The sequence below is a fragment of the Oncorhynchus gorbuscha genome, linkage group LG15 (genome assembly GCF_021184085.1).
Source record: "Oncorhynchus gorbuscha isolate QuinsamMale2020 ecotype Even-year linkage group LG15, OgorEven_v1.0, whole genome shotgun sequence".
Classification (NCBI taxonomy): domain Eukaryota; kingdom Metazoa; phylum Chordata; class Actinopteri; order Salmoniformes; family Salmonidae; genus Oncorhynchus; species Oncorhynchus gorbuscha.
Genome location: NC_060187.1, coordinates 79,733,713 through 79,759,320, shown reverse-complemented (window position 1 = coordinate 79,759,320; position 25,608 = coordinate 79,733,713). Strand labels below are relative to the sequence as shown.

Genomic DNA, 25,608 nt, shown 5'->3' with positions numbered 1-25,608 from the left:
AATTGAGGTCTCTTGGCTGACAGCCACTCATTGTAAAAAAAGCATGTGAGGGAACTGGCAAAGGACACAAGTTTTTTTCTCTTTTTCTCTTTTTAATGATTCTCCACAAGATGGTGCCAGTTGGGAAAAAGGATGAATGCCACACCAATATTTCAGTTTCAGCTCAAGCAGTTATTTTATTTGAATATCTCTGTACAATGTGTTAACAAAACTATTGAAAGTTTTCTAATAATTTAGACATAAAATTGTGGACAGTGTTCCTAGAATAATTCCCATTTGATTACAAAAAAATATATACAAATTACTTATGAAGTTTTACGTAATGTATCTGAATTAATTATTAATTTAAAACCGACCCATGGAGTGGATTTTTGTTCTTTATGGTGAAGGATGGGTTTTAATCAAGTCAGCACCTGGACACAAACATGTCCTTCAGTCAGTCTATCTGTCATTACTCACTCATTCACACTTGTTTTCTTTCCCTTTCTCTGTCTGTCTGTCTGTCTGTCCAAATACAGTAGTAGATACACGCAGAGGGTGCTGGGAGGAGCTATAGGACGGGCTCATTGTCATGGCTGGAAAGGTATAAATGGGACAGTGTCAAACACATCAAACATATGGAAATCACATTTGACTCCGTTCCATTTAATCCATTCCAGCCATTACCTCCTCCCACCAGCCTCCTATACTGAGATACAGTATATTTCACTCCAGCTGTATGGTCTCACCCGCTACCGCTCATATTCTCCTCCACTGCTCTCTCACTGGCTAAGGGGCCTCTGCCCTCCTCTGACAGCGGTCATCAGATGGCTCTTGTAAGTCTTGCTGAGTCCTGTCATCCAGAACTTGAGCAGCCTGACGTTGTCCTCCTCCCCAGGCCCTGTGGCACCCAGCAGGGCCAACACCTTCTGGGTGTCCTCCCTCCCACGCCCATCTACCTTGGAGAACTTAAACAGCACCTTCACTTTACTAAGGAATTGAAGGGATAGAGGGGGGGGGGGTGTTAAGGGGAGGAGGGGTATGGATAGAAGTGGGAGGGAGAGGAGTTATTGGAATTTCCCAATAATTCTGGACTACATTAAGCATTTCACATCATCCTGTACTGCACAGCCAATGTAACCAGGCTGGGGCTTTGGGGGGTTTCATAGGGGGACTTGTTTGACTCTTTAATGCCCCACTATCTTCAGTTGCATACCTACATATGTCTGTTTAGGAAAAGCCAAAGAAATTAAACTTCAAAGTTGAGGGAAATTCCCTGCTCATCAGAGGGGTTGTTGTTACTCACTTCATCCACTCCTCCTTCAGACACAGCAGACAGTGAGAGACCACGTCCACTGACAGGTTCTCATTGGACAACGCCACCTCGATCTTATTCAACAACGTGGGACCTGAGAGAGGGGTGGGGGGAAGAGAGAGAGAGAGGACGGGAGAGAAGGATAGAGAGTGATAGGGGTGATGAGAGACAGGGAGAGAGCAGGAGAGATGCAGGTCAATAGATTGAAACTGGAAAGTTAATGGAGGAAAATTTCACACGACTAATTGTCTTTGACCTTTGCCATGATTGTTAACAACTAGAGGTGCCTTGAAGAAGACATGTATAATGTATACCTTCATGTTGATGATGTATATAGTATATTGTCCAGATGGGGGCTATCCTCACCTTTATCTGTAGGCTGTGAGTTGGTACTGCTGATGTTGAACTGATAGAGTGAGAGGATGTCTTCACCACAAGCAGCAGAGTACAGAGAACCCCTCTCCAGACTGACCACATCCACCAACACTGAGAACTCTGGGAAGGGACACAGCAAGATGGACATATTTTATGGATATTTTAGGATTCAAAACCTTATGAAAACATTTTATTTGTTAATTGTTCTGTTCGCACTTATAACTAATATCATTATCATCCAGTATTTTATTATTAGCATATTACTATCATATGTAATAGTGATTATAAGCAGACCTCCAAATAAAGCAGTAACCACAGTGATGCATTCTGGGTTTGTGTACCTGAGGAGCTGACGTGTGTGGGGATGGGCACGTCAGGGCTGAGGCCCAGGAAGTTACATCGGTATGCTTCCTCATACTGGGCGCTGTACGTCACAGAGCGGACACAGCCCACCGGTAGCAAGGCCTGATGGGATATATACCAAACCATGTGATTAGCGATGAATGTTAGGAGGAATATTCTTTAAAGGGGGATACGATGAGTAAAATTTTGATTGGCCGACCTTCAGCATGGTGAATGCTGAATGGATGAGCCCTGGGTCAGCCCCTCTCAATATGACCTGATTTCCCATGAGCACGTGCCATGCTAGCTGGCGGAAATCAGTGGTCCCGAGCACCTGCGTACCAATCAGATAACAGATATCATCACAAGGAAACAGACAAAAAATGCATTCACAAAATAAGAGGATATTGGTTTCCCTCTATAACCAATTGGCTCACAAAGTTTTTTTTTGTTGAAACCAAGTGGTTAACAGAATTAAGTATGGCGTATGATGTGCTAGAAATGAAAGTGTTCATAATGTGGTATGGAGAAAGGCACACCAATGTTTACCTGTCTTAAATGTCTCAAGGACCTGAACTTTGGACCAGGATACCCCTCTGCTTTCCCCTCGTCAAACAAGAAGTCTCTGTACAGCTCGCTCTCCGATTGGTGGCACTGGGGTCTAGACCCGCCCCCTTCTGCTCCTTCCCAGCAACTCATTTCCTCCTCTTGCTCTGAGAAGACAACAGGACATTGTTAAAAAGACATACAAAACACCCAATATCGGGACTAATTCCTAGATATATACTGTTATTTTATTTAAATTTATTTAGCCAGGATAGTAAACAAAGTAACAATTGCAACTATTTTCCTGATTGGAAGTATTCAAGTGTCAGCTCTGATATCAGAGTTGAACAGGGGGAGCAATGGAAAAAAAATTGTCCCAAAAATGGTAATCAGAATGGAATGTGTGATATGGTTAAATGAGTCACATCGTAGCTCTCTGTCCTCGTGGTCTAACCGTGTTAATCACACGTTTACTGTAGACACGAACTCCTGTTCCACTCTGGGCAAACACATGACTCCTCATGATAATGCTTTCAGGAACGCTTTACCCAGATATCAGATCACAATCTTTTTATTCACTTCTTTTAACTTGTGCCATGTGGGATAATACGTCTCTCTGAATAGTTTAAAACTGGTCTTACGGTGTCTCCCACCTCTAGAGTTATCCTGTCTGTCTGCATGTCTGTCTTTCTATGAACACCAGTGTGTACCTGTCTACCCGTTTAACATTCGGGCTACCTGTCTGTCTCTCTATGAGCACCAGCACACACCTGTCGGTCTCTCTATGAGCACCTGTGCGCACCTGTCTGTCTCTCTATGAGCACCTGTGCGCACCTGTCTGTCTCTCTATGAGCACCTGTGAGCACTTGTCTGTCTCTCTATGAGCACCTGTGAGCACTTGTCTGTCTCTCTATGAGCACCCATGTGTACCTGTCTGTCTCTCTATGAGCACCCATGTGTACCTGTCTGTCTCTCTATAAGCACCCGTGCACACCTGTCTGTTTCTCTATGAGCACCTGTCTGTCTCTCTATGAGCACTAGTGTGTACCTGTCTGTCTCTATGAGCACTTGTCTGTCTCTCTATGAGCACCTGTGAGCACCCGTCTATCTCTCTATGAGCACCCGTGCGCAACTGTCTGTCTCTTTATGAGCACCTGTACACACTTGTCTGTCTCTCTATGAGCACCAGCACATACCTGTCTGTCTCTCTATGAGCACCCATGTGTACCTGTCTGTCTCCCTGTAAGCACCTCATGTGTACCTGTCTGTCTCCACCTGTAAGCACCCGTGTCGAGCACCTGTCTATCTGTCTCTCTATGAGCACCTGTCTGTCTCTCTATGAGCACCCGTGTGTACCTGTCTGTCTGTCTATGAGCACCTGTGCGTCACTTATCTGTCTTGTCTCTAGGAGCACCCACTTGTGTCTCTCTATGAGCACCTGTCTGTCTCTCTATGAGCACCCGTGAACACCTGTCTGTCTCTATATGAGCACCTGTGAGCACTGTCTGTCTCTCTATGAGCACCTGTGAGCACTTGTCTGTCTCTCTATGAGCTGTCTCTCTCTATGAGCACCAGCACATGTGTACACTGTCTGTCTCTCTATGAGCACCTGTGAGCACTTGTCTGTACACCTGTGAGCTGTCTGTCTCTATGAGCACCCATGTGTACCTGTCTGTCTCTCTATGAGCACCCATGTGTACCTGTCTGTCACACCTGTCTGTTTCTCTATGAGCACCTGTCTGTCTCTCTATGAGCACTAGTGTGTACCTGTCTGTCTCTCTATGAGCACTTGTCTGTCTCTCTATGAGCACCTGTGAGCACCCGTCTATCTCTCTATGAGCACCCGTGCGCAACTGTCTGTCTCTTTATGAGCACCTGTACACACTTGTCTGTCTCTCTATGAGCACCAGCACATACCTGTCTGTCTCTCTATGAGCACCCATGTGTACCTGTCTGTCTCCCTGTAAGCACCCATGTGTACCTGTCTGTCTCCCTATAAGCACCCGTGCGCACCTGTCTATCTCTCTATGAGCACCTGTCTGTCTCTCTATGAGCAATAGTGTGTACCTGTCTGTCTCTCTATGAGCACCTGTGGTCACTTATCTGTCTCTCTAGGAGCACCCGTGCGCACCTGTCTGTCTCTCTATGAGCACCCGTGAACACCTGTCTGTCTCTCTATGAGCACCCGTGAACACCTGTCTGTCTCTATATGAGCACCAGTGCGCAACTGTCTGTCTCTTTATGAGCACCTGTACACACTTGTCTGTCTCTCTATGAGCACCTGTGTGCACTTGTCTGTCTCTCTATGAGCACCAGCACATACCTGTCTGTCTCTCTATGAGCACCCGTGTGCACCTGTCTGTCTCCCTGTGAGCACCCGTGCGCACTTGTCTGTCTCTCTATGAGCACCCATGTGTACCTGTCTGTCTCCCTATAAGCACCCGTGCGCACCTGTCTGTCTCTCTATGAGCAATAGTGTGTACCTGTCTGTCTCTCTATGAGCACCAGTGCGTACATGTCTGTCTCTCTATGAGCACCAGTGCGTACATGTCTGTCTCTCTATGAGCACCAGTGCGTACCTGTCTGTCTCTCTATGAGCACCTGTGCGCACATGTCTGTCTCTCTATGAGCACCCGTATGTCTCTCTATGAGCACCTGTGCGCACATGTCTGTCTCGCTATGAGCACGTTTGTCTCTCTATGAGCACCGGTCTGTCTCTCTATGAGCACCCGTGTGCACCTGTCTGTCTCTCTATGAGCACCCGTGCGCACCTGTCTGTCTCTCTATGAGCACCTGTTCACACTTGTCTGTCTCTCTATGAGCACCCGTGCGTACCGGTCTGTCTCTCTATAAGAAGCAGTGTGTCCTCTGTGGGAGCTCCCTCCAGCAGCTTCTCTGTCAGACGACTACCACAGGCCTTCAGTAACCTGCAGTAGAGGAGAAAACACAAGAGAGTGTATCAAACAACTGGGATAAACAGATAGAACACTGCCCGACCACCCCTGATGTTGACTGTATGTCTGCTATCGTTTAGATTAGTGACCTTAGTGATCGTTAGCGACAGTTAGCCGTCTCACCAGCTGAAGGAGGAGTGTAGGCTGGCCCAGAGGTTGGTGTGCTGGGTGAGGGAGGGCAGGGAGCGGGCTGCGTTACCACTCATCTGGTGAGGGAAGACAGCAGGAGAGAACACGCTGTTCATCCTCACCGCCCTCTGAGGACACACACACTGCTCACTGTCAAACACCTGTAGAGGATAGGGGGAGGGGGAGAAATAAGAGGGAGAGAAGTCAAACATTCTGTCTGGTAGTAAGAGTTAGTGTTCATGTTTATTTGTCTTATGTTCACGTTATGAATAGTAAGTGTGTTTTAATGTGTGTATATATCTATGTCCCATACATTTAACATGGTGTGTTAGTTTGTGTGTGTGTCCTTACCTTCAGTGCTGTGCTCTGTAGACTCTGTATAGTGAGTCTGAGGTGGCGCAGCAGGAAGGGCCAGGAGTTGATGAGGTAGATCCTGTCCATGGCTACCATGACGATACTGTACCACCGCTGAAAGCCCCGGGCCAGGCTGTCCTTGATGAAGAACGTGTGAGAGAACACAAAACCATGCTGCTCATCCCCAAAGAAGATAGGACCCTCACGACCTGGACACACCTAGAGAGGCAGGGAGGGAGAGAGGCAGATGAGAGAGGGAGGGTACTGAGGGGATTACAGACATTAAGAACAGAGCAAATGGAATGGCATCAAACACCTGGAAATCATGTTTGATGTATTTGATACCATTCCACTGTTATGACGTTGGCCTGGGGGTTGGTTTATGACAGTCATAAATACCTCTTTCCCCCTTATTCCTCTCTCTACCCTACTGATGTTACATTTGCAAAACCCTTGGTTAACATAGAGATTCTGGGAACATCAGAAGGTGGGGGGAAATGAACTATATTCTGGTAATCCGACCAATTGAACATATGCGATGGTACTTAATGAATATGATGTCAGTTCGGTTGTCACCTGAGACATTCTCATCAATGATAAGATGACATATTTTATTTATTTTTACATTTTTTATTTTACCTTTATTTTACCTTTATTTTACTAGGCAAGTCAGTTAAGAACAGAATCTTATTTTCAATGATGGCCTAGGAACACTGGGTTAACTGCCTGTTCAGGGGCAGAACGACAGATTTTGTACCTTGTCAGCTCGGGGATTTGAACTTGCAACCTTTCGGTTACTAGTCCAAACGCTCTAACCACTAGGCTACTCTGCCGCCACATAAACTCTACAGTGGAAAGTCTACACATCAGAGTTATCGGATTCACATGGAATTGTTGTTCAATTCAAATGTTTGAATATGAAATTATTTGTGATGGGATGAAATGTGATTTTAGCTTCTAAAATGTGAGATTTGGGTTTTCATAAGATAGGGCTCTGCTCAATCAGTGGCCCACCCCTGTGAAGGGACATGGGCTATAAAACTTTTCAAACGCGCCCTCCTCTCCCTTCCTATATAAGCCCTTGACGACAATATAACTTCCTGTTCCGAGGACGACGGTCCGATGTCAGAATGGTTCAGATAATAACTACAGAACGAAGCCAACATCAGCGTGAGCTTTGGTTGCGAATGGTATGAACTTTTAACTCTTATTCACTACAGAAGTGATACCTTGAGTTAGCAACAGCCACTGCAAACGAGGGTTAGGAAGGAACAGACAGAGTATCCTGTCTATCACACAACAATGTTACTACAACATATCCAATTGACAACCAGAGACATTCTTCAAAGGACAAAGGACTTGGTTGGGCAACACGGCCTTCCATCTACCACCAACCTGTCACGCCCTGACCTTAGTATTCTTTGTTTTCTTTATTGTTTTGGTTAGGTCAGGGTGTGACATGGGTGATGTATGTGATTTTGTACTGTCTAGGGGTTTTGTAGGTTTATGGGGTTGTTTACCATCTAGGTGTTTATGCATGTCTATGGTTGCCTAGATTGGTTCTCAATCAGAGGCAGCTGTTTATCGTTGTCTCTGATTGGGAACCATATTTAGGCAGCCATCTTTTTTGGGTATTTCATGGGTTATTGTCTATGTCTAGTTGCCTGTACATTTATATTATAGCTTCATGGTCGTTTTGTTATTTTGTATAGTTTGTTTAGTGTCCGTCTTTATTAAAAGTAACATGTATTCATATCACGCTGCGCCTTGGTCTCCTCCATTCAACGAACGTGACACTACCTACTGAAGCGCAGCTCAGAGTAAATATTTATTGCATTTTCCTTTTCCAAATGGGCGGTAATTTAGAATGCATAAGATACTGTATTTACGACAGCACAGCTTTGCCCTTTGTTCCTCAGTCTTCCCGCTCTTTCACTCAAACCTAGCCCCTTTTCTTTTGTGTAACCAGCTGTCATATCTGTTCCGCCCGCTAGGGATGTTTTCCTTTATGACGTCATTTATAATCAAGTTACGATTTAAGTATGTGTGATTAGTTAGCTATTTAGTAAATAAATAATTAAACCCAATTTTGCATTGCTGATTCAACTTGTTAGCCAGGGTTCATGCAGATAACTAAGAATTTACAACTTTCAGATGAGACTGAATTAAGATGACAATTAATATTGACTGCTATTGATGTAAAATATTACTAGGTCTTTAAGAGTTTATTCGGAAGATAACGGCTCTATAAATATTATTTTGTGGTGCCCGACTCTCTAGTTAATTACATTTACATGATTAGCTCAATCAGGTAATATTAATTACGGAGAAATGATTTTATAGAATAGCATATCACTTAATCTGGCAGAGCCAAAGACATGATACCACTGACCCCGCTCCAGTCATTACCACAAGCCTGTTCTCCCCAATTAAGGTGCCACCAACCTCCTGTGATATCTATCTATCAGGGGTCTCCAACAGGTAGATCACGCAGTAGCTCTGAAAGTACATGCAATTTTCACGTGTTCCACAGCAAACAAATCTCACAAGTAGACTCAGACACCACAAGCTCCCAGCTACTATCTAATCAATGCAACATTGACATTTTCCCACCCCTGGTTAGCCACCAGGGCCTAAAGTCACATTACCCTAAAGGTGCAGGTGAACATTTGTCTCATCTGTGATATTTTGGTTAAAAGAATGAATTTAAACAATATAATTACTTCTTACTAGTAATAGATTTATTGTTTTACAAACATTAAAAAGCATGTCATTGGTTTTTGAGTGTTTTGTTGGTGTAATTTTAGCGGGAGAAATATTTTGTCTGGTAAAAATTCTGGTAGATGTGTGTGGCTGGTAGATTTTATAATGTGATAACCATCTCGTGGGTTGATAGAAACCTTCTCAATTAAATGTTAACTGCAAAGTAGGCTTACCTGGCAGAAGTATATCATGAGTAAGTATATCATTTGTATCTATTATTTGCAAACTTTGCCATGAAATGAGCAGCAGCAGCGCAGAACCATCGCTAGACCGGCACATTCCTCACTCCCTAGGCGCATGGTTAAAAGGGCCAGAGGCGCAAGGTGGAACTACACTCCAAAATAATTTGTTTTTTTGTTTTCTTTCAGACCCCCCCAAAAATTGTCTTCTGCTGTGATTTAGGCATTAACATGGATTCAGCACATCTAATTTCATTGTTTCTCTATGAAAGAGTGAGTGAAAATTCAAACTGAGAACATAATTTGGGAATATACAGTTGAAGTCAGAAGTTTACATACACCTTAGCCAAATACATTTAAACTCAGTTTTTCACAATTCCTGACATCAAATCATAGTAAAGACTCCCTGTCTTAGGTCAGTTAGGATCACCACTTTATTTTAAGAATGTGAAATGTCAAAATAGAGTTTTTTTCCCCTGCTTTTATTTCTTTCAGCACATTCCCAGTGGGTCAGAAGTTTACAAACTCAATTAGTATTTGGTAGCATTGCCTTTAAATAGATTAACTTGGGTCAAACGTTTCAGGTAGCCTTCCACAAGCTTCCCACAGTAAGTTGGGTGAATTTTGGTCCATTCCTCCTGACAGAGCTGGTGTAACCGAGTCAGGTTTGTAGGCCTCCTTGCTCGCACATGCTTTTTCAGTTCTGCCCACAAATTTTCTATGGGATTGAGATCAGGGCTTTGTGATGGCCACTCCAATACCTTGACTTTGTTGTCCTTAAGCCATTTTGCCACAACTTCGGAAGTATGCTTGGGTTCATTGTCCATTTGGAAGACACATCTGCGACCAAGCTTAAACTTCCTGACTGAGGTCTTGAGATGTTGCTTCAATATATCCACATAATTTTCCATCCTCATGATGCCACCTATTATGTGAAGTGCACCAGTCCCTCCTGCAGCAAAGCACCCAAACAACATGATGCTGCCACCCCTGTGCTTCACAGTTGGGATGGTGTTCTTCGGCATGCAAGCCTCCTCCTTTTTCCTCCAGACATAACGATGGTCATAATGGCCAAATAGTTATATTTTTGTTTCATCAGACCAGAGGACATTTCTCCAAAAAGTATGATCTTTGTCCCCATGTGCAGTTGTAAACCGTAGTCTGGCTTTATGGCGGTTTTGGAGCGGTGGCTTCTTCCTTGCTGAGCGGCCTTTCAGGTTAGGTCGATATATGACTCGTTTTACTGTGAATATAGATACTTTTGTACCCATTTCCTCCAGCATCTTCACAAGGTCCTTTGCTGCTGTTCTGGGATTTATTTGCACCATAGTATGTTCATCTCCATGAGACAGAACGCATCTCCTTCCTGAGTGGTATGACTACTGCATGGTCCCATGGTGTTTATACCATTGTTTGTACAGATGAACATGGTAGCGTCAGGCGTTTGGAAATTGCTCCCAGGGATGAACCAGACTTGTGGAGGTCTCCAATTTGTTTTCTGAGGTATTGGCTGATATCTTTAGATTTTCCCATGATGTCAAGCAAAGAGGCACTGAGTTTGAAGGTAGGCCTTGAAATACATCCACAGGTACACCTCCAATTGACTCAAATGTTGTCAATTAGCCCATCAGAAGCTTCTAAAGCATGACATCATTTTCTGGAATTTTCCAAGCTGTTTAAAGGCACAGTCAAATTAGTGTATGTAAACTTCTGACCCACTGGAATTGTGATACAGTGAATTATAAGTGAAATAATCTGTCTGTAAACAATTGTTGGAAATTACTTGTGTCATGCACAAAGTAAATGTCCTAACCGACTTGACAAAACTATAGTTTGTTAACAAGAAATTTGTGGAGTGGTTGAAAAACGAGTTTTAATGACTCCAACCTAAGTGTATGTAAACGTCCGACTTCAACTCTATATAAAATATTTGATAGGGCCCCTCTTAGAATTGTTTAACCATTATTTTACCAGGTATATTGACAGAAAACAGTGCACTACTTGCTATTGTACACTAAGGACCCGGGGAAGAGTTGCAGAGAAGAGAAGAAGAATGTGCCTATTTGAAAGCTTGAACAAAAACTTAGTAGCCTGCGATTTTTTTTTTTTTTTTTTTAAAGTAGCTCTCACGCTAGAAAAGGTTGGAGACCCCTGATATATATTGTCCCATACACCAGATAGCTGCAGTGAAATATCTTGTTTTATAGGGTCAACCATAGTACAGCCATAATACAGCACCCCTGGAGAAAATTAGGGTTTAATGCCTTGCTCAAGGGCACATTGACAGATTTCTTACCTTGTCGGCTTGGGTGTTGGACCCAGCAACCTTGTCGTTACTGGCCTAATGCTCTAACCGCTAGGTTACCTGCCACCCTTAACTAAAGGCTTATGTATTGACAAACAGTTATGAGTATTAATGCAAGAAAAATGGCAACACGCACGCTCACACACACACATGAACACACAGGTGGTTACCTCACAGCTGAGGCTGCGTACGCAGGCCTGGCGGACCACACTGAAGAGCTGGGGTTGTCTGGGTTGTTGGTGGCTGAGGAACCGGATGCCTGTCTCACTGTCCACGCTGACGAAGCCAGGGTGAGATGCTGGAAGAGACCGGCAGCCCTGACAAAGAGATGGAGAGAGACATGGAGTGAATGAGAGCGAGCGTGAGTGAGAGAGTAAGAGAGAGTGAGTGGGGAAGAAATGGAGAGAACGAGATGGCCAGAAAGAATAGTTATTAGACAAAACTAATTAGTCAATGTCATGTATATTCTGTCTGTTCAGCCCTTCTCATCTTACACACATCTCCGACTCACCTCACACATGTCTCCTCTCTGTGTAGCTGAGCTGTTTGCCCTCATGGTGAGTCCCTCGCCCTCTCTGTCCGACTCTCTGTCCCCGGGTATGGGGGCGCCAGCCTGGGGGGGTGTGGGGGACGGGGGGTGCAGAGCCTCGGTGCAGAACAGGGTCCGGGGGCCATGGAGCTCACAGAAATGACAGAGAGCTACCAGAGCATTCATCTGAAGGGGGAGAGAACAGGGCCGGCCCACCCGTTAGGCAGGATCAGGCGGTCACCTACAGTGGCAGATTGACGAGGGCAGCATTTTCCAAGCTAAACTGACCAAGATGTACCAACAACACATAAAATGTCACATAAATTGTCATTCATTTTGGGCAGAATTCTCTCACCCTTTGGCACATGGGCTATTCAGTTGAATGCAGATGCCACCATGTGATAAGCAGTGCTCACTTTGTCAAAAGCAGGGAAGCTAAATATTTTTCTTGTCTCTCCAGTGTGCTGTTGGAAAGACGAACCACTGCCGGCACTCACTCCACCAACATTCCGTCAAAAACATAATCTAATATAAATCATGTAGCCTATAGAAAAGGTAGAAATAGTTTATGGCCTTTTCTGTAGAATACAGGCTGGAGTAGAGATCAAATTTATGACAATGTCATAAACGCGTTTCTCTGAATCAAATAGCGTAACCTAAATTGCGCCCAATCAACAACAAACAGTGCATCGAATATGGCACGTTAATAACAAACATATCTTTAAAAAACTTCGTAAGGATTAGCCCCCTTTTTTTCTTCCAATTTTCGCCTAAAATGACGTACCCAAATCTAACTGCCTGTAGCTCAGAACCTGAAGCAAGGACATCCATATTATTGTTACCATCTAAAAGGAAACACTTTGAAGTGTATGGAAAGGTGAAAGGAATGTAGTAGAATATAACACAATATATCTGGTAAAAGATGATACAAAGAAAAAAAACGGTTCTTTTGTATCTGTTTTGTACCATCAAATTCGACAATTTGAGAAAACGGCAAATACTTGGCCTGGGAGAGATGACCGGTGATCAGAGGTGCGTTATTGTCAATGCTTTGTATTTGGATACAGTGTAAACATGGATGTTGTAATGAAACAGCAGGGAGCAGGTCTCGAACCCTCGGCCTTCTAGCCCCGAGGTCCAGCGCGCTATCGACTGTGCTACAAATACATGCGCTTATAAACCCAGGGTCGTTACACTACTCCTTCCTTTCGAAGAGCCTCGCGCTAGCTTGCGACTCTACGTCTTACAGGAACGCGCTCACCGGCCAAGCATACGCACTGTCGTGGATGCAAGGTCCGATCACTTCTGACACCAATGTAATGAAACAGGCAGGGAGCAGGTCTCGAACTCTCGACCTTCGAGGTCCGGCGCGCTATCGACTGTGCCGCAAAAGCATGCTCGTGTGGCAGAGTCGATTTCCGCGCTTATAAACCCCTTCTGTGTAATTACATTTAATTGCTGGGGAAAGTTTCCTAGAACCTTTCTAAATGGAAACCTATAAGTCAAGCACACTTACCTTGATTAAAGCAGCATGAACAATCACTGCAACAAATTACAGGCGATCATTTGCATCAAAACATCACAAAATGACATTACTGACAAGCTAACCCCTAGCACAGCACGAACCAATGTCTCGAAAATAGATCATGATCATTTTTCTTAAAAGCATGGGAAATAAATCGCCAATGCACACGCAAGTTCTAATTTCTAGTTCATTCCCAAAGTAGTCTTGTTGCTGTATTAGCTTTTGTTTATACTTTTTCACTGCTCTGATACGCTCCCTCTCTAGGTTCGTGGTAGTCGTCATGTGACGAGGAGAGTCACGCGCTTTGGATCCAGGAGATGACTCACAGTTTTGGTATACTCTCTTCGGTAAGAAATTATAACAAACTATTGTTAATTTATAAACGGCCTAGAATAGAAAATATTATAGCATCAATTGTTTTGAGCATTTGAATGATTATTTAAACGAAGAGAAAGCCTGTTCTCATCACTGAGGTACATAGACCTAGACCTACATTTCCCACAAGCCCCCTCAGTACAAACATAACAAAGGTCAAAGTACACATTTACGATAGCTTCAGACAGAATCTGTGATATATATGTTTATAAGTCAGAGGGTGTACATTCAGGTAACTAACAACAATAATGTATCATTATGCATATATTATACAGTATTACATTATCGTTTTATTCATGTTTAACATGTTGGTTGCATTGTATAACTTGTTATCTTGACTCTTGGGTGTGTTGTTGCTACATCCTCATTAGGGCAGGCTACCTCTCAGTTCTCCTTAGCTTCAGTAGCTACTATAGCATTCAGGTAATGCTTCTACACCTGCATTGCTTGCTGTTTGGGGTTTTAGGCTGGGTTTCTGTACAGCACTTTGAGATATCAGCTGATGTACGAAGGGCTATATAAATAAATTTGATTTGATATAGCTACATTGCACAACTTACTTCTAAATATATAGCTACTATATTTACAAAATCTATTATTGCTTAATTTATTGATTTATTAACTGGTTGTGCTTGTATTGCCATGTTAACAGTGAGAAACAGAGTTAACACTTTTGTATAATAATCTTTTACACCCACAGGTTAATTGACTATGGCGTCAGAGGATACAGGTGTGCCTTTGGACTCAGCTGAGAACCTGGAGGACAGGAGAGCACAGGAGCATAGAGCTACAGAGGGGCCAAAGACAGAGGTCCCAGCCAGTCCCAGCCAAGATGGACCTCAGGTGACTGCAGGTAATGTTTTGTCATTCAGTTGGATTCTGTGTGAACTGCTGGTACGTGTAGACACATGAGATGTAGGCCTAACTAGGGCATATACGCTTCTTTAGAGGCAGAGCAGAAATGACAGTGAAAGAGAATGTTCATATTTTGATAATTACACAACACTGAAGTTTATCTAGGTATGATCACATTATGAAGTACCGTTTTTAATATCGAGGTACCGAGGAAGTTGGGTGTTCACCAGTGGAGGCTGGTGGAAGGAACTATATGAGGACGGGCTCATTGTAATGGCTTCAATGGAATACATGGAACGGAGTCAAACGTGGTTTTCATATAAGACCAGCAGAGGGAAACGATGTGCACAGGGACAAGACAAGATAATAAATGACAAAACATGACAGTTCCAGCCTTTGTGACCATCCTCCTATAGCTCCTCCCACCAGCCTCCACTGGTGTTCACCCTATCCTCAGTTTCTCTGAAGGAAGTCTGGGTTTGCCTGAGTAACGATATGTTCCACAAAAATTCCACACTGATTGTATCTTAGCTACACTCGCAATAACATCTGCTAACCATGTGTATGTGACCAATACAATTTGATTTGATTTGTGTTGTTAGGTTCTAATTCTCAGAGTAAATAACTCAACGGACACCATGAAAGCATAACCAAGTTTATTTCTTCCCAGAGGATCAATACAGCTGTATTAGACAAATCATGTTTCCACCACCACAAGTATATATACTCCAATTTAGGCACTCCTCCTTCTCTCTAATCCTTACATATTTTATGGTTCGACAGGAAGACTAAGTGATAGGGTAATAAACCATTACTTCTCTCTTAAGGGGATCTGACCTGACCTCAACCCCCTTGTTGCCTAATCCAAAGATCTCCACTCATATCCCCTATAGCAATCCTGTGACTTCCTCCTGTCCACCCAACACATTCCAAAGCCATCTGGCTCCTACAGATAACCATTAACTTCTGATGTAAAAAACAGTCTCTATTACTCCTCAGATACTATACTTCTGAGTATAACAATGTTCCAAGAGTAAGCCAGAATCTAACAGTGTATTCATCACACAGTATGATCTCTCTGAGATCTGCTTGTATTATTACCTGTTATTACTTTTCTATTATCTCTCTATTTTCTTTCTCTCTGCATTGTTGGGAAGTGCCCATAAGTAAACATTTCACTGTTAGTCTACACCTGTTGTTTACCAAGCAAGGGGCTAATAACATTGGATTTGATATTTGGGAGAAAGCAGTGTTTTTCCCACTTGTTACTCCCCCACTCTCTCTGAAAGCTCATGGTAGAAGTTGTTCTGAAGCACAGATCGAGTATCAGCTCACTGTCTCTAACTTCTAAGGAAAACACAGAACTAACCTAGGTCAGTGTCTAGGGCTGAGTTCTTCCTACTCCTACTTTTGGGAAAGGGAGAAACCAACCAAACTGTCTGTGTACCCCCTCTAGTGTCATTAGGTTGCAAGCCAAGTCAGTCCAGTCCAAATGTTGTCAGTGCCATGAACGGATGGAATTACACATGCAATGTTTTATGCACTATCATACTTCTTATGGGAAACCCCTCCTGTAAGGACAAAATATGTGCCTTTACACACAAGTAATACTGCAGATGTGTCATTAACTGTGTAACATTCATGTTGGGAAATCAGTGACAGCTAATACGTTGGGAGATTTATGAATGGAAAGGCAATAATGCACTTGTCAAACTCGTTCCACAGAGGAACGAGTGCAGGTTTTCACTCCTCCCTTGTTGATGAATTAAGGTCACTGATTAGTAAGAAACTCCCCCTCACCCTGTTGTCTAGGTATTAATTGAAAGGAAAAACCAAGAACCAGCAGACACTAGGTCCTCCATGGATTGAGTTTGACACCCCTGACAAAATGAGTCCTGGTTGTCCTCAACTAGGACATCATTCAAGGTGTGCCAGTATGTGATTTAGATTATATATCACTCCCATCAGTTTTCATAAATATAATTTTATTAAGAGTTTTCATTGGTAGTTACATAGTTTTATTGGGCCTATGATTTGAATTGATTCCCCTCACATAGGGAAGAGCAGGAAACCTCAACGCCAATAGTGGCTATCTGAATCATCATACAGTCATACAGCCTGAAGGGAGACTCATGTAGACCACATCCACCTGCAGCTCTAGAGTCACTGCATTTACCACAAATCTACCATTTCCACCAGGACTGTGTGCATAATTAAACATGATTCTCTTGTCATTCTTGTATATGTAAACACTAATGTCTCCTGGGCTAGGGGCATCACTGGCAGTGAATCTGATTTAGTAGACATTTATCACTTATATCTGCATCAGAGCAGAAACCGAAACAGGAAGAGATCAACAATTTCCATCAGCACTCAGTAACATTAGCTGGCCCAGAATGTTTTCATGTCCATGCATGTAGGTAGTTGGAGCTTTTACCCGTAAGTGAGTTGTAGGCCTTTCCGATTTGTTGGTGAAGACTTTACTGTAGACCAGTGGGATGTCAGCATTGAAGGGTCCTATCCTCCCAGAGTCAGTCAAAGCAGCATAGAATGCCACTTTTTTGCCTGTCTGTGAATACAGTTTAATGTATGTTATTTCACATTATATGATATAGTATACACAGCAATCCTTCACCTGTGAAGATAATGTCAATGTGGCGCAGTGACTACATTTGTGTGTTTTCTAACCTGCATTCTCCTTCTTCAGCTCCTCCACCTCTCTCACTGGCACTCAGTCTGGCCTCCTGGGCCAGAGAGACATTTCAGAGCAAATATGAACTCTTCAATGATCTACTGGGAGAAATTAATAATCCTACCTACTGTAAACAAATTATTCATCTGTCGTCATTAAGATCATTCAATACTGTACCTGAGTTCTCACTCTCACTCTCTGTCCCTGGCCTGCATGGCTGACAGTTCTGCTGCTTGGCCTGGAATTAGAAAGGACAAAAACAGAGAACATATTTTGAGAGCTATAGATCCTTAAACTGTTAAAATGATAAATAAATACAAATTCTATATTATCTTTTCAGCTCTTTAATATTTATTTTGGAGACTGCAATAACATACAGAACAATATGCTATTTTGTTCATTGTCTGTTCAATTTAAATATTAGCTAATCATTTTTTTAACCTGCATTGGCTCCACCTTGTTCTTGTCCAGTTCAGTCTTAGTGACTCAGCTCCACTCTCTGGTTCACCACCTCTCCTTTCAGCTCCTTCACCTGGCTGTCACTAGCTGTCACTCTGGCCCCCATGTTCTTCAGCTCCACTCTCTGTTCCACCACCATGTTCCTCAGCTCCACTCTCTGTTCCACCACCATGTTCCTCAGCTCCACTCTCTGGTTCACCACCTCTCCTTTCAGCTCCTTCACCTGGCTGTCACTAGCTGTCACTCTGGCCCTCATGTTCTTCAGCTCCACTCTCTGTTCCACCACCATGTTCCTCAGCTCCACTCTCTGTTCCACCACCATGTTCCTCAGCTCCACTCTCTGTTCCACCATCATGTTCCTCAGCTCCACTCTCTGTTCCACCACCATGTTCCTCAGCTCCACTTTCTGTTCCACCATCATGTTCCTCAGCTCCACTCTCTGTTCCACCACCATGTTCCTCAGCTCCACTTTCTGTTCCACCATCATGTTCCTCAGCTCCACTCTCTGTTCCACCATCATGTTCCTCAGCTCCACTCTCTGTTCCACCATCATGTTCCTCAGCTCCACTCTCTGTTCCACCATCATGTTCCTCAGTTCCACTCTCTGTTCCACCACCATCTCTCTCAGCTCCTTCAGTTCAGTAAAGCCTTGGTCAGGTTGGCTGGTCTGGCAGGTAGCGTGTCTGGGGCTCATTTCTGGGTCATCGTGACCTTGTTGAGTGTCATTCTCCTTGACTGTACCAATCTCTACATGAGCCCATGAACTAATCTAGTCTACTGGGCTTAGCGACCCCCCCCCCTTCTTTTCAGTATGTACACACTGGTCTTGGTGGACCAATACATGGGAATTTAAATCCAAGGACACTGATGTCATGACGTTGGCCTGGGGGTAAGTTTATGACAGTCATAAATACCTCTTTCCCCCTTTTTCCTTTCTCTACCCTACTGATGTTACATTTGCAAAACCCTTGGTTAACATGGAGATTCTGAGAACATCAGAAGGTGGGGGAAAATGAACTATATTCTGGTAATCCGACCAAATGAACATATGCGATGGTACTTAATGAATATGATGTCAGTTCGGTTGTCATCTGAGACATTCTCATCAGTGATAAGATAACAAACTCTACAGTGGAAAGTCTACACATCAGAGTTATCGGATTCACATGGAATTGTTGTTCAATTCAAATGTTTGAATATGAAATTATTCGTGATGGGATGAAATGTGATTTTAGCTTCTAAAATGTGAGATTTGGGTTTTCATAAGATAGGGCTCTGCTCAATCAGTGGCCCACCCCTGTGAAGGGACATGGGCTATTAAAAAAATCAAACACGCCCTCCTCTCCCTTCCTATATAAAGCCTTGACGTCAATGTAACCTCCTGTTCAGAGGATGTGAGGACGACGGTCCGATGTCAGAATGGTTCAGATAATAACTACAGATCAAAGCCAACAACAGCGTGACCTTTGGTTGCGAATGGTATGAACTTTTAACTCTTATTCACTACAGAAGTGATACCTCCTAGTCGTTGAGTTAGCAACAGCCGCTGCAAACGAGCAGACAGAGTATCCCGTCTACCACACAACGACGTTACTACAACATATTCAATTTCCCAGCAGAGACATTCTTCAAAGCACAAAGGACTCGGTTGGGCAACACGGCCTTCCATCTACCACCAACCTACCGAAGCGCAGCTCAGAGTAAATATTTATTGCATTTTCCTTTTCCAAATTGTCGGTAAGTTAGAATGCATAAGATACTGTATTTACGATAGCACAGCTTTGCCCTTTGTTCCTCAGTCTTCCCGCTCTTTCACTCAAACCCAGACCTTTTCTTTTGTGTAACAAGCTGTCATATCTGTTCCGCCCGCTAGGGATGTTTTCCTTTATGACGTCATTTGTAATCAAGTTATGATTTAATTATGTGTATGTGTAATTCTGTGTGATTAGTTAGGTATTTATTAATAAATAATTAAACCCAATTTTACATTGCTGATTCAACTTGTTAGCCAGGGTTTGTGCAGATAACCAAGAATTTACAACTTTCAGATGAGACTGAATTAAGATGACGATTAATATTGACTGCTATTGATGTCAAATATTACTAGGTCTTTAAGAGTTTATTCAGAAGATAACAGCTCTATAAATATTATTTTGTGGTGCCCAACTCTCTAGTTAATTACATTAACATGATTTGCTCAATCAGGTAATATTAATTACGGAGAAATTATTTTATAGAATAGCATATCATATCACTTAATCCGGCATAGCCAAAGACACGACACTAATAACACAGAGAACACTGGGAAGGACAAACTACCATACAGATATTATATAAGGCCAAACAGATATTATATGTTGTTTTGTAACTGACTTTGGGTGAGACGGCCTGCTAAATAACTGCCCCGCCTCCCCTTCCTCTCTCTCTGATGTTCCAGGCCAGGAGGAGGGAGCAGGTGTCTGTCAGTTCTTCCTGTTGGGAAAGTGTCGTTTTGGAAACAGGTGTCGTCGATCTCACAGGTCTGTAGCTAACACGATCACCACCGACCTGTAAGAAAATTATGTTATATACCAAAAACTATGGCAGGGCAATGGCTAAGTAACATTGCATTTTGACTTTTGATGGTGCCATGATGCCATTGTTACTGTGATGTCTAAACATGCCTTCACACTCATGCCATTTTTAACAAGCATGATTTAAATTGTCTGATGCATAATGTTTGTGCAGCCCTCGGAACAACTGAAAATGCCCAGGGGTTAGGGGCTAATATTTACTCACAGTGCAGTCTATTTCAGACTTCTAACCACTTGAACAACTAAATAAGACTGAAAGACAGAAATCTTTAAAGCATATAGCTGCCAGCCCTAAACAGATGGCCCTCAGAATCGGAGTCCTCCCTCTCATCACTAATCCTTCTGCCTGGCGACAGTGGAATCTTCAGAGGAAGATATTGTTTTTCCTCCTGTGAGAAGCAGCATCTGTGGTATTGGCTCTGTCTGCCCTCACAGCAAACAGAGCCTCTGAACCAAGTGGTAATCAAGTCATGTAGCACAGTAGAAATATAATAGATAGGTAGTTAATTCCATAGGATAAGAAAGTGAAGAGGTAGAATAGCAGAGTTAAATTCATGTATCTGTTTAGACATATAGATAAGCTTCTTAAAATACATCCATCTGAAGGTCACTGTCCTATCAGTATGAGGAGGACCTAACAGGTTAGCTCTTACATTGACCAGAGTGATGAATACAATCCCTCTTTCTCCTTCCCTCTTTCTCAGCACACCAACATTAGACGACCCAGAGGCTGTTATAGACCAGGAAAACAGGGAGGGAGAAAAAGAGGGGAAACTCGAGAAGAAAGCAATAGGGAATAAAACAAACCAGCCAAAAGACACAGAGGGAAAAGGTACAATTTCCCTCCATTAAATCTGACTGAACATATGAGAACCCACTAAAATACCTGTTTACTGCAAACTAAGTATAACTAACTAACAAAGTGTTTCTCCCATCAGGATCAACTAAGAAGCCCCGCATGCGTACAGCTGATGACGTCATCTCTCGGATCCTGTGGGACCCGTCGGTGGAGCCGGCGGACTTTGTGGTGGGGTACGTGGACCGCTTCCTTGGGGTGCTGGAGCGGCCCTTCTCTGAGTTCAACTGGGACACCGACCCCTGCGATTGTGACTACTCCTCTGAGCTAGCCCTGCCCAGACACAGGATTCAGTACTTCACCCACAGAGGGCGTAGAGTGTGGGACCGCAACAACAGGACTGACAGGGTGTTTGGATCCACTGGACAGTGTCTGGCGCCCCCCTTTGGACAGGAGGAGGAGCAAGAGCAGGGTAAGAGAGAGCGAGGAGGAAGCAGCAAGGGTGAAGGAGGGTGGAAGGTAGGGAGAGAGGGCGTGAGGGCGAGGGAAAGGAAGGCGAGAGGGTGAGGGAGGAAGGTAGGGAGAGAGGGCGAGGGAGGGAGGGAGGAAGGTAGGGAGAGAGGGCGAGGGAGGGAGGAAGGTAGGGAGAGAGGGCAAGGGAGGGAGGAAGGTAGGGAGAGAGGGCAAGGGAGGGAGGAAGGTAGAGAGGGAGGGAGAGAGGGAGGGAGGGGAGAAAGGTAGGGAGAGAGCGTGAGAGGGAGGGAGGGGAGAAAGGTAGGGAGAGGGTGAGAGGACGAGGGAGGTAGGGAGAGAGGGTGAGGGAGGGAGGACTGTAGGGAGAGAGGGTGAGAGGACGAGGGAGGGAGGGATAGAGGACTGTAGGGAGAGGAAGGGAGGGTAAGGAAGGTAGGGAGAGAGAGGGAGTGAGGAAGGTAGGGAGAGGGAGGGAGGGATGGAGGACTGTAGGGAGAGGAAGGGAGGGTGAGGAAGGTAGGGAGAGAGAGGGAGTGAGGAAGGTAGGGAGAGGGAGGGAGGGATGGAGGACTGTAGGGAGAGGAAGGGAGGGTGAGGAAGGTAGGGAGAGAGAGGGAGTGAGGAAGGTAGGGAGAGGGAGGGAGGGATGGAGGACTGTAGGGAGAGGAAGGGAGGGTGAGGAAGGTAGGGAGAGAGAGGGAGTGAGGAAGGTAGGGAGAGGGAAGGAGGGATGGAGGACTGTAGGGAGAGGAAGGGAGGGTGAGGAAGGTAGGGAGAGAGAGGGAGTGAGGAAGGTAGGGAGAGGGAGGGAGGGATGGAGGACTGTAGGGAGAGGAAGGGAGGGTGAGGAAGGTAGGGAGAGAGAGGGAGTGAGGAAGGTAGGGAGAGGGAGGGAGGGAGGGATTTCCACAGCTCTAGAACCTGGATTAACATACTGTTCTACTTCACTTTGCTAGTCTATAACATGTTTTTGTCATAATGTTTGGTTAACCTTCAAAATCAGCTTGTTTATTGTCAGGGAAAGGGACACAAGATGTTGAACAACAAGACCCAAAAAACGACCACCGTGAATCAAGAGAAGAACAAGATGGAGTCAACACTACAGGGGAGGGAGAAGAGAGTGACGAGTCCCTGATAAAACAGGATGTTGAAAACGGACACTTGGCAGAAAGAAATCAGAGCAAGATAAGTGTTCAGATGCCTGAGTCGACCAGACCAGGCACAGGAAGTACTCCACTGAACCAACAGGAAGCAGGAAGAGAATCCGAACCCTTGGAAGAGGAAGTTCTGAAGGATTCCGTTTTAGTCGTCATAGCAGACCAGATGTCTCTATCCCAGAGTGAAAGCGAGAGCAGGGGGGAGGAAGGTGAGAAGGAGGAAGAATGGAAAGATTACTGGGATGGAGAGAAAGGCCCAGACCTAGCCCAGTGTCCTTCTGTGCCTGTGGAGCAGAGAACAGAGAGGGGTGGAGGCCGGCCTTCCAAACGTAAGCCCACCCACTTCATCACCTTCCGGGCCAACACTCCCGCCATCCTCTCCTCCTTCCAGCACCTTCAGGAGGAGCTCACCTCCCTCCTCCCCTCATCCACCCCTCATTGGTTGCCCCCCTCCTCCCTCCACGTCACCCTGTGTCACCTGGTCCTCCCCGGCCCATCCGAGGTCACTGCCGCTGGGGAGATGCTCCAACGCTTCGCCTACCTGGACCGCAACCCCCCTGTGGCCGTCTCCTTCCCCCTGAAACTGAAGCACTTTGGTGGGAAAGTTCTCTACCTGAGCCCCCAGCCTCAGCCCCACCTCCAGCAGCTAAATGCTGGCCTACAGGAGGCCTTCAGAGAGCAGGGCTGGCTGCACAGGGACTCCTTTAACCCACGCTACCATCTCACCCTGGCCAAGGTGAAGGACCAGGAGGGGGAGAGGGTGTTTGAGGGGGTGGGGGAGCTGAAGGTGGGTAAGGGGGTGAATTTTGGGCGACTGCCTATAAATAGGCTACACCTGTGTAGCATGGGGATGACTGGGGATGGGTTTTATGAGACACTGTGTGTGGTCAATCTCCGGTGAGATGTAGTGTGTGTTTGTTTAGGTATGGAGGTGCTATTTTACAAAGCACAGAACCCACATTTCCACACCTCGCAGTCTCCATAGTTTTACATTTAAAGGTGCAATATGCAGAAATCGCTCCGCCATTTCCTGGTTGCTGAAATTCAAGTTTGCCTAAGTTCAGTTTGTGACAAAACAAGCAATCATTGCTGGTTTTGTGTAGAGAGTTATTGTACCATCTAAACCGCTGTGAAATATCTTTTCAATAACCAAAATATTGTATTTTCAGCTTTCTGAAGATGGTGTACAAAACCGGAAGTAAAAGACACAACAATGAAACTTAAGAACGGGAAGCATAGAAATAGCACTCAGAACAGATCTACCACTTCTTAGATTTCAATGACAATGACATATCTATAACTCACATTTCTATGTGAATTTGGTCCGCTTCCTAAAAGTTTCATATTGCAGCTTGAAAATTACTCCATTGATTAAAATATGAAATCCCAATGTTCCTGAAGTGCTTCTATCTGGACCATGATGAAGTAGCTGTAATTGTAACGACTAATTTACTGTACCATGTTGTTTTAAGAAGAAAAATGCTATTGCAAACTCTTTGCAATAAGGAATTGAGACCAAAAGCTCAAGAGAAGTTTCAAGTGTTTATTACCAAGAGAATCCCCATCCATCTTCTGTTCTGGGCCTGACCCTGCTCTCTGATCCTAGGCAATTTCCTGTTATCTGATTAGGTCAACAACCTTTCTAAATGAGCATACACACAGTTTCATGGCCTGAACTCTATTAATACTCACAGTAATCATTCACTACACAGGATATAAACAAACTACAGTTTAACTTGAAACATGTTACATTTTAATAGAATCCATCAATGTCTATAGCTTTCACATTTCATTTAGCAGACTTTAATACTGATGGAATAATGTAATGTATTTAATATAATAATGGCTGAAATATTATCTTTCCATCATGGTAACTGCATCTCAACCAATTAATTCTTACTTTGTGGCTACAAAGATGATTTTATAATTGTAATAAGATTAATTTAATATGAATATTTTAATATAATCCAACAGAAACCCACTGATTTCTGCTATGTTCATCATGTAAAATGTCTGCTTTTACAAAGAATTATGACTTTTTGGATTTGGATTGCCAAGGACATTAAATATTGAACTTGTAATTTTTGTGAATGTCTGAGTGCTGATATTTCTGTGTAACAGCAGAGGGATGGAGGAAGGATAGGGAGAGAGAAGAGAGAGAGAGAAGAGAGGGGGATAGAGAGCTGGATGGAGAGAGGGATGGACAAAGGAGAGAGAGGGATGGGGAGAGGAGCCCCGCTCTGATGAGAAAGGAGAGAGAGGGATGAGAGGAGCGAGAGATGGAGAGGAGAAATAGATGGGGAGAGGGGGATGGAGAGTGAAGAGGGATGGATGTCAAAGGAGAGAGAGGGACGAAGGGAGGATAGGATGAGGGGCTTGAGAGAGGAGATGGAGGAGAGAGGATGGCTGCTACAGTATAGTGCTGGGTCTGAATGAGAGCCATGGAGGCACGGTTAACTCTGAGTTAACTCTCTTGCATACGTAATATTATTTTCTGTCTCTCCCCCCTTCTCCTAGATACACGCACACTAGTGTGTTCTCTCACTCCTGTACGCTCCCTTGCTCGCATTATCTCTCTGACTCCCTTCCCCCACTCCCTTTCAGTGACACAGAAAAACGAACACCACCCCTCCCTCTCGCTCTCGTTCTCCCCCGTCCTCCAATGGCACACAAACACCCTGGTCTCTCATTCCACCTGCTCTCACTTTGTTTTTATTGTTTATTTGTAATCCCCCTCTTTTTCAGTCAAATCACCCACGGTCATGGAAGATCATCTCTCATCTCTCCATCTCTGCTTTTTCTCTTTGTTGTTGAATCATGGTGTTGATACTATTTTGCAGTCTCCACTCGAAACTGGTTTTGCAACTCCCCTCTCCCTCTATTCATCGCTCTCCCTCCCTCCATCCCTCCCTCTTTCTCTCACGCTCACTCA

At 44.2% G+C, this 25,608-nt stretch overlaps 2 protein-coding genes across 8 annotated transcripts; one reads left to right on the top strand and one right to left on the bottom strand.

The window, feature by feature from the left end:
* Positions 1-377: 377 nt before the first annotated feature.
* LOC123998154 (folliculin-like) lies at positions 378-13,603 on the bottom strand. Of its 2 annotated transcripts, none has more exons than XM_046303123.1 (12): positions 13,287-13,603; positions 11,753-12,011; positions 11,412-11,558; positions 5,992-6,213; positions 5,635-5,801; positions 5,393-5,484; positions 2,561-2,724; positions 2,232-2,345; positions 2,011-2,134; positions 1,661-1,789; positions 1,286-1,388; positions 378-969 (listed from the first exon to the last, which is right to left on the bottom strand). In XM_046303123.1, the coding sequence occupies exons 2-12, from the start codon at positions 11,954-11,956 to the stop codon at positions 762-764; spliced, it is 1,674 nt and encodes a 557-aa protein (XP_046159079.1). In that variant the 5' UTR covers positions 11,957-12,011; positions 13,287-13,603; the 3' UTR covers positions 378-761. The 2 variants fall into 2 exon arrangements, with proteins under 2 accessions (XP_046159079.1, XP_046159078.1); XM_046303122.1 differs by having other exon boundaries at positions 11,753-11,956; positions 13,287-13,602.
* leng9 (leukocyte receptor cluster (LRC) member 9) lies at positions 7,660-24,761 on the top strand. 6 transcript variants are annotated; one of them, XM_046303127.1, is made up of 9 exons: positions 7,660-7,814; positions 13,560-13,642; positions 14,371-14,523; positions 19,293-19,376; positions 20,114-20,195; positions 20,954-21,081; positions 21,188-21,517; positions 22,538-23,412; positions 23,846-24,761. In XM_046303127.1, exons 3-9 carry the CDS (start codon positions 14,382-14,384, stop codon positions 23,876-23,878), a joined length of 1,674 nt encoding a protein of 557 aa, XP_046159083.1. In that variant the 5' UTR covers positions 7,660-7,814; positions 13,560-13,642; positions 14,371-14,381; the 3' UTR covers positions 23,879-24,761. The 6 variants fall into 6 exon arrangements, with proteins under 6 accessions (XP_046159083.1, XP_046159084.1, XP_046159085.1 ...); XM_046303125.1 differs by lacking the exons at positions 7,660-7,814; positions 13,560-13,642 and adding exons at positions 13,808-13,902; positions 14,042-14,093; XM_046303128.1 differs by lacking the exon at positions 7,660-7,814 and having other exon boundaries at positions 13,547-13,642.
* The last annotated feature ends 847 nt before the right edge of the window (positions 24,762-25,608 follow it).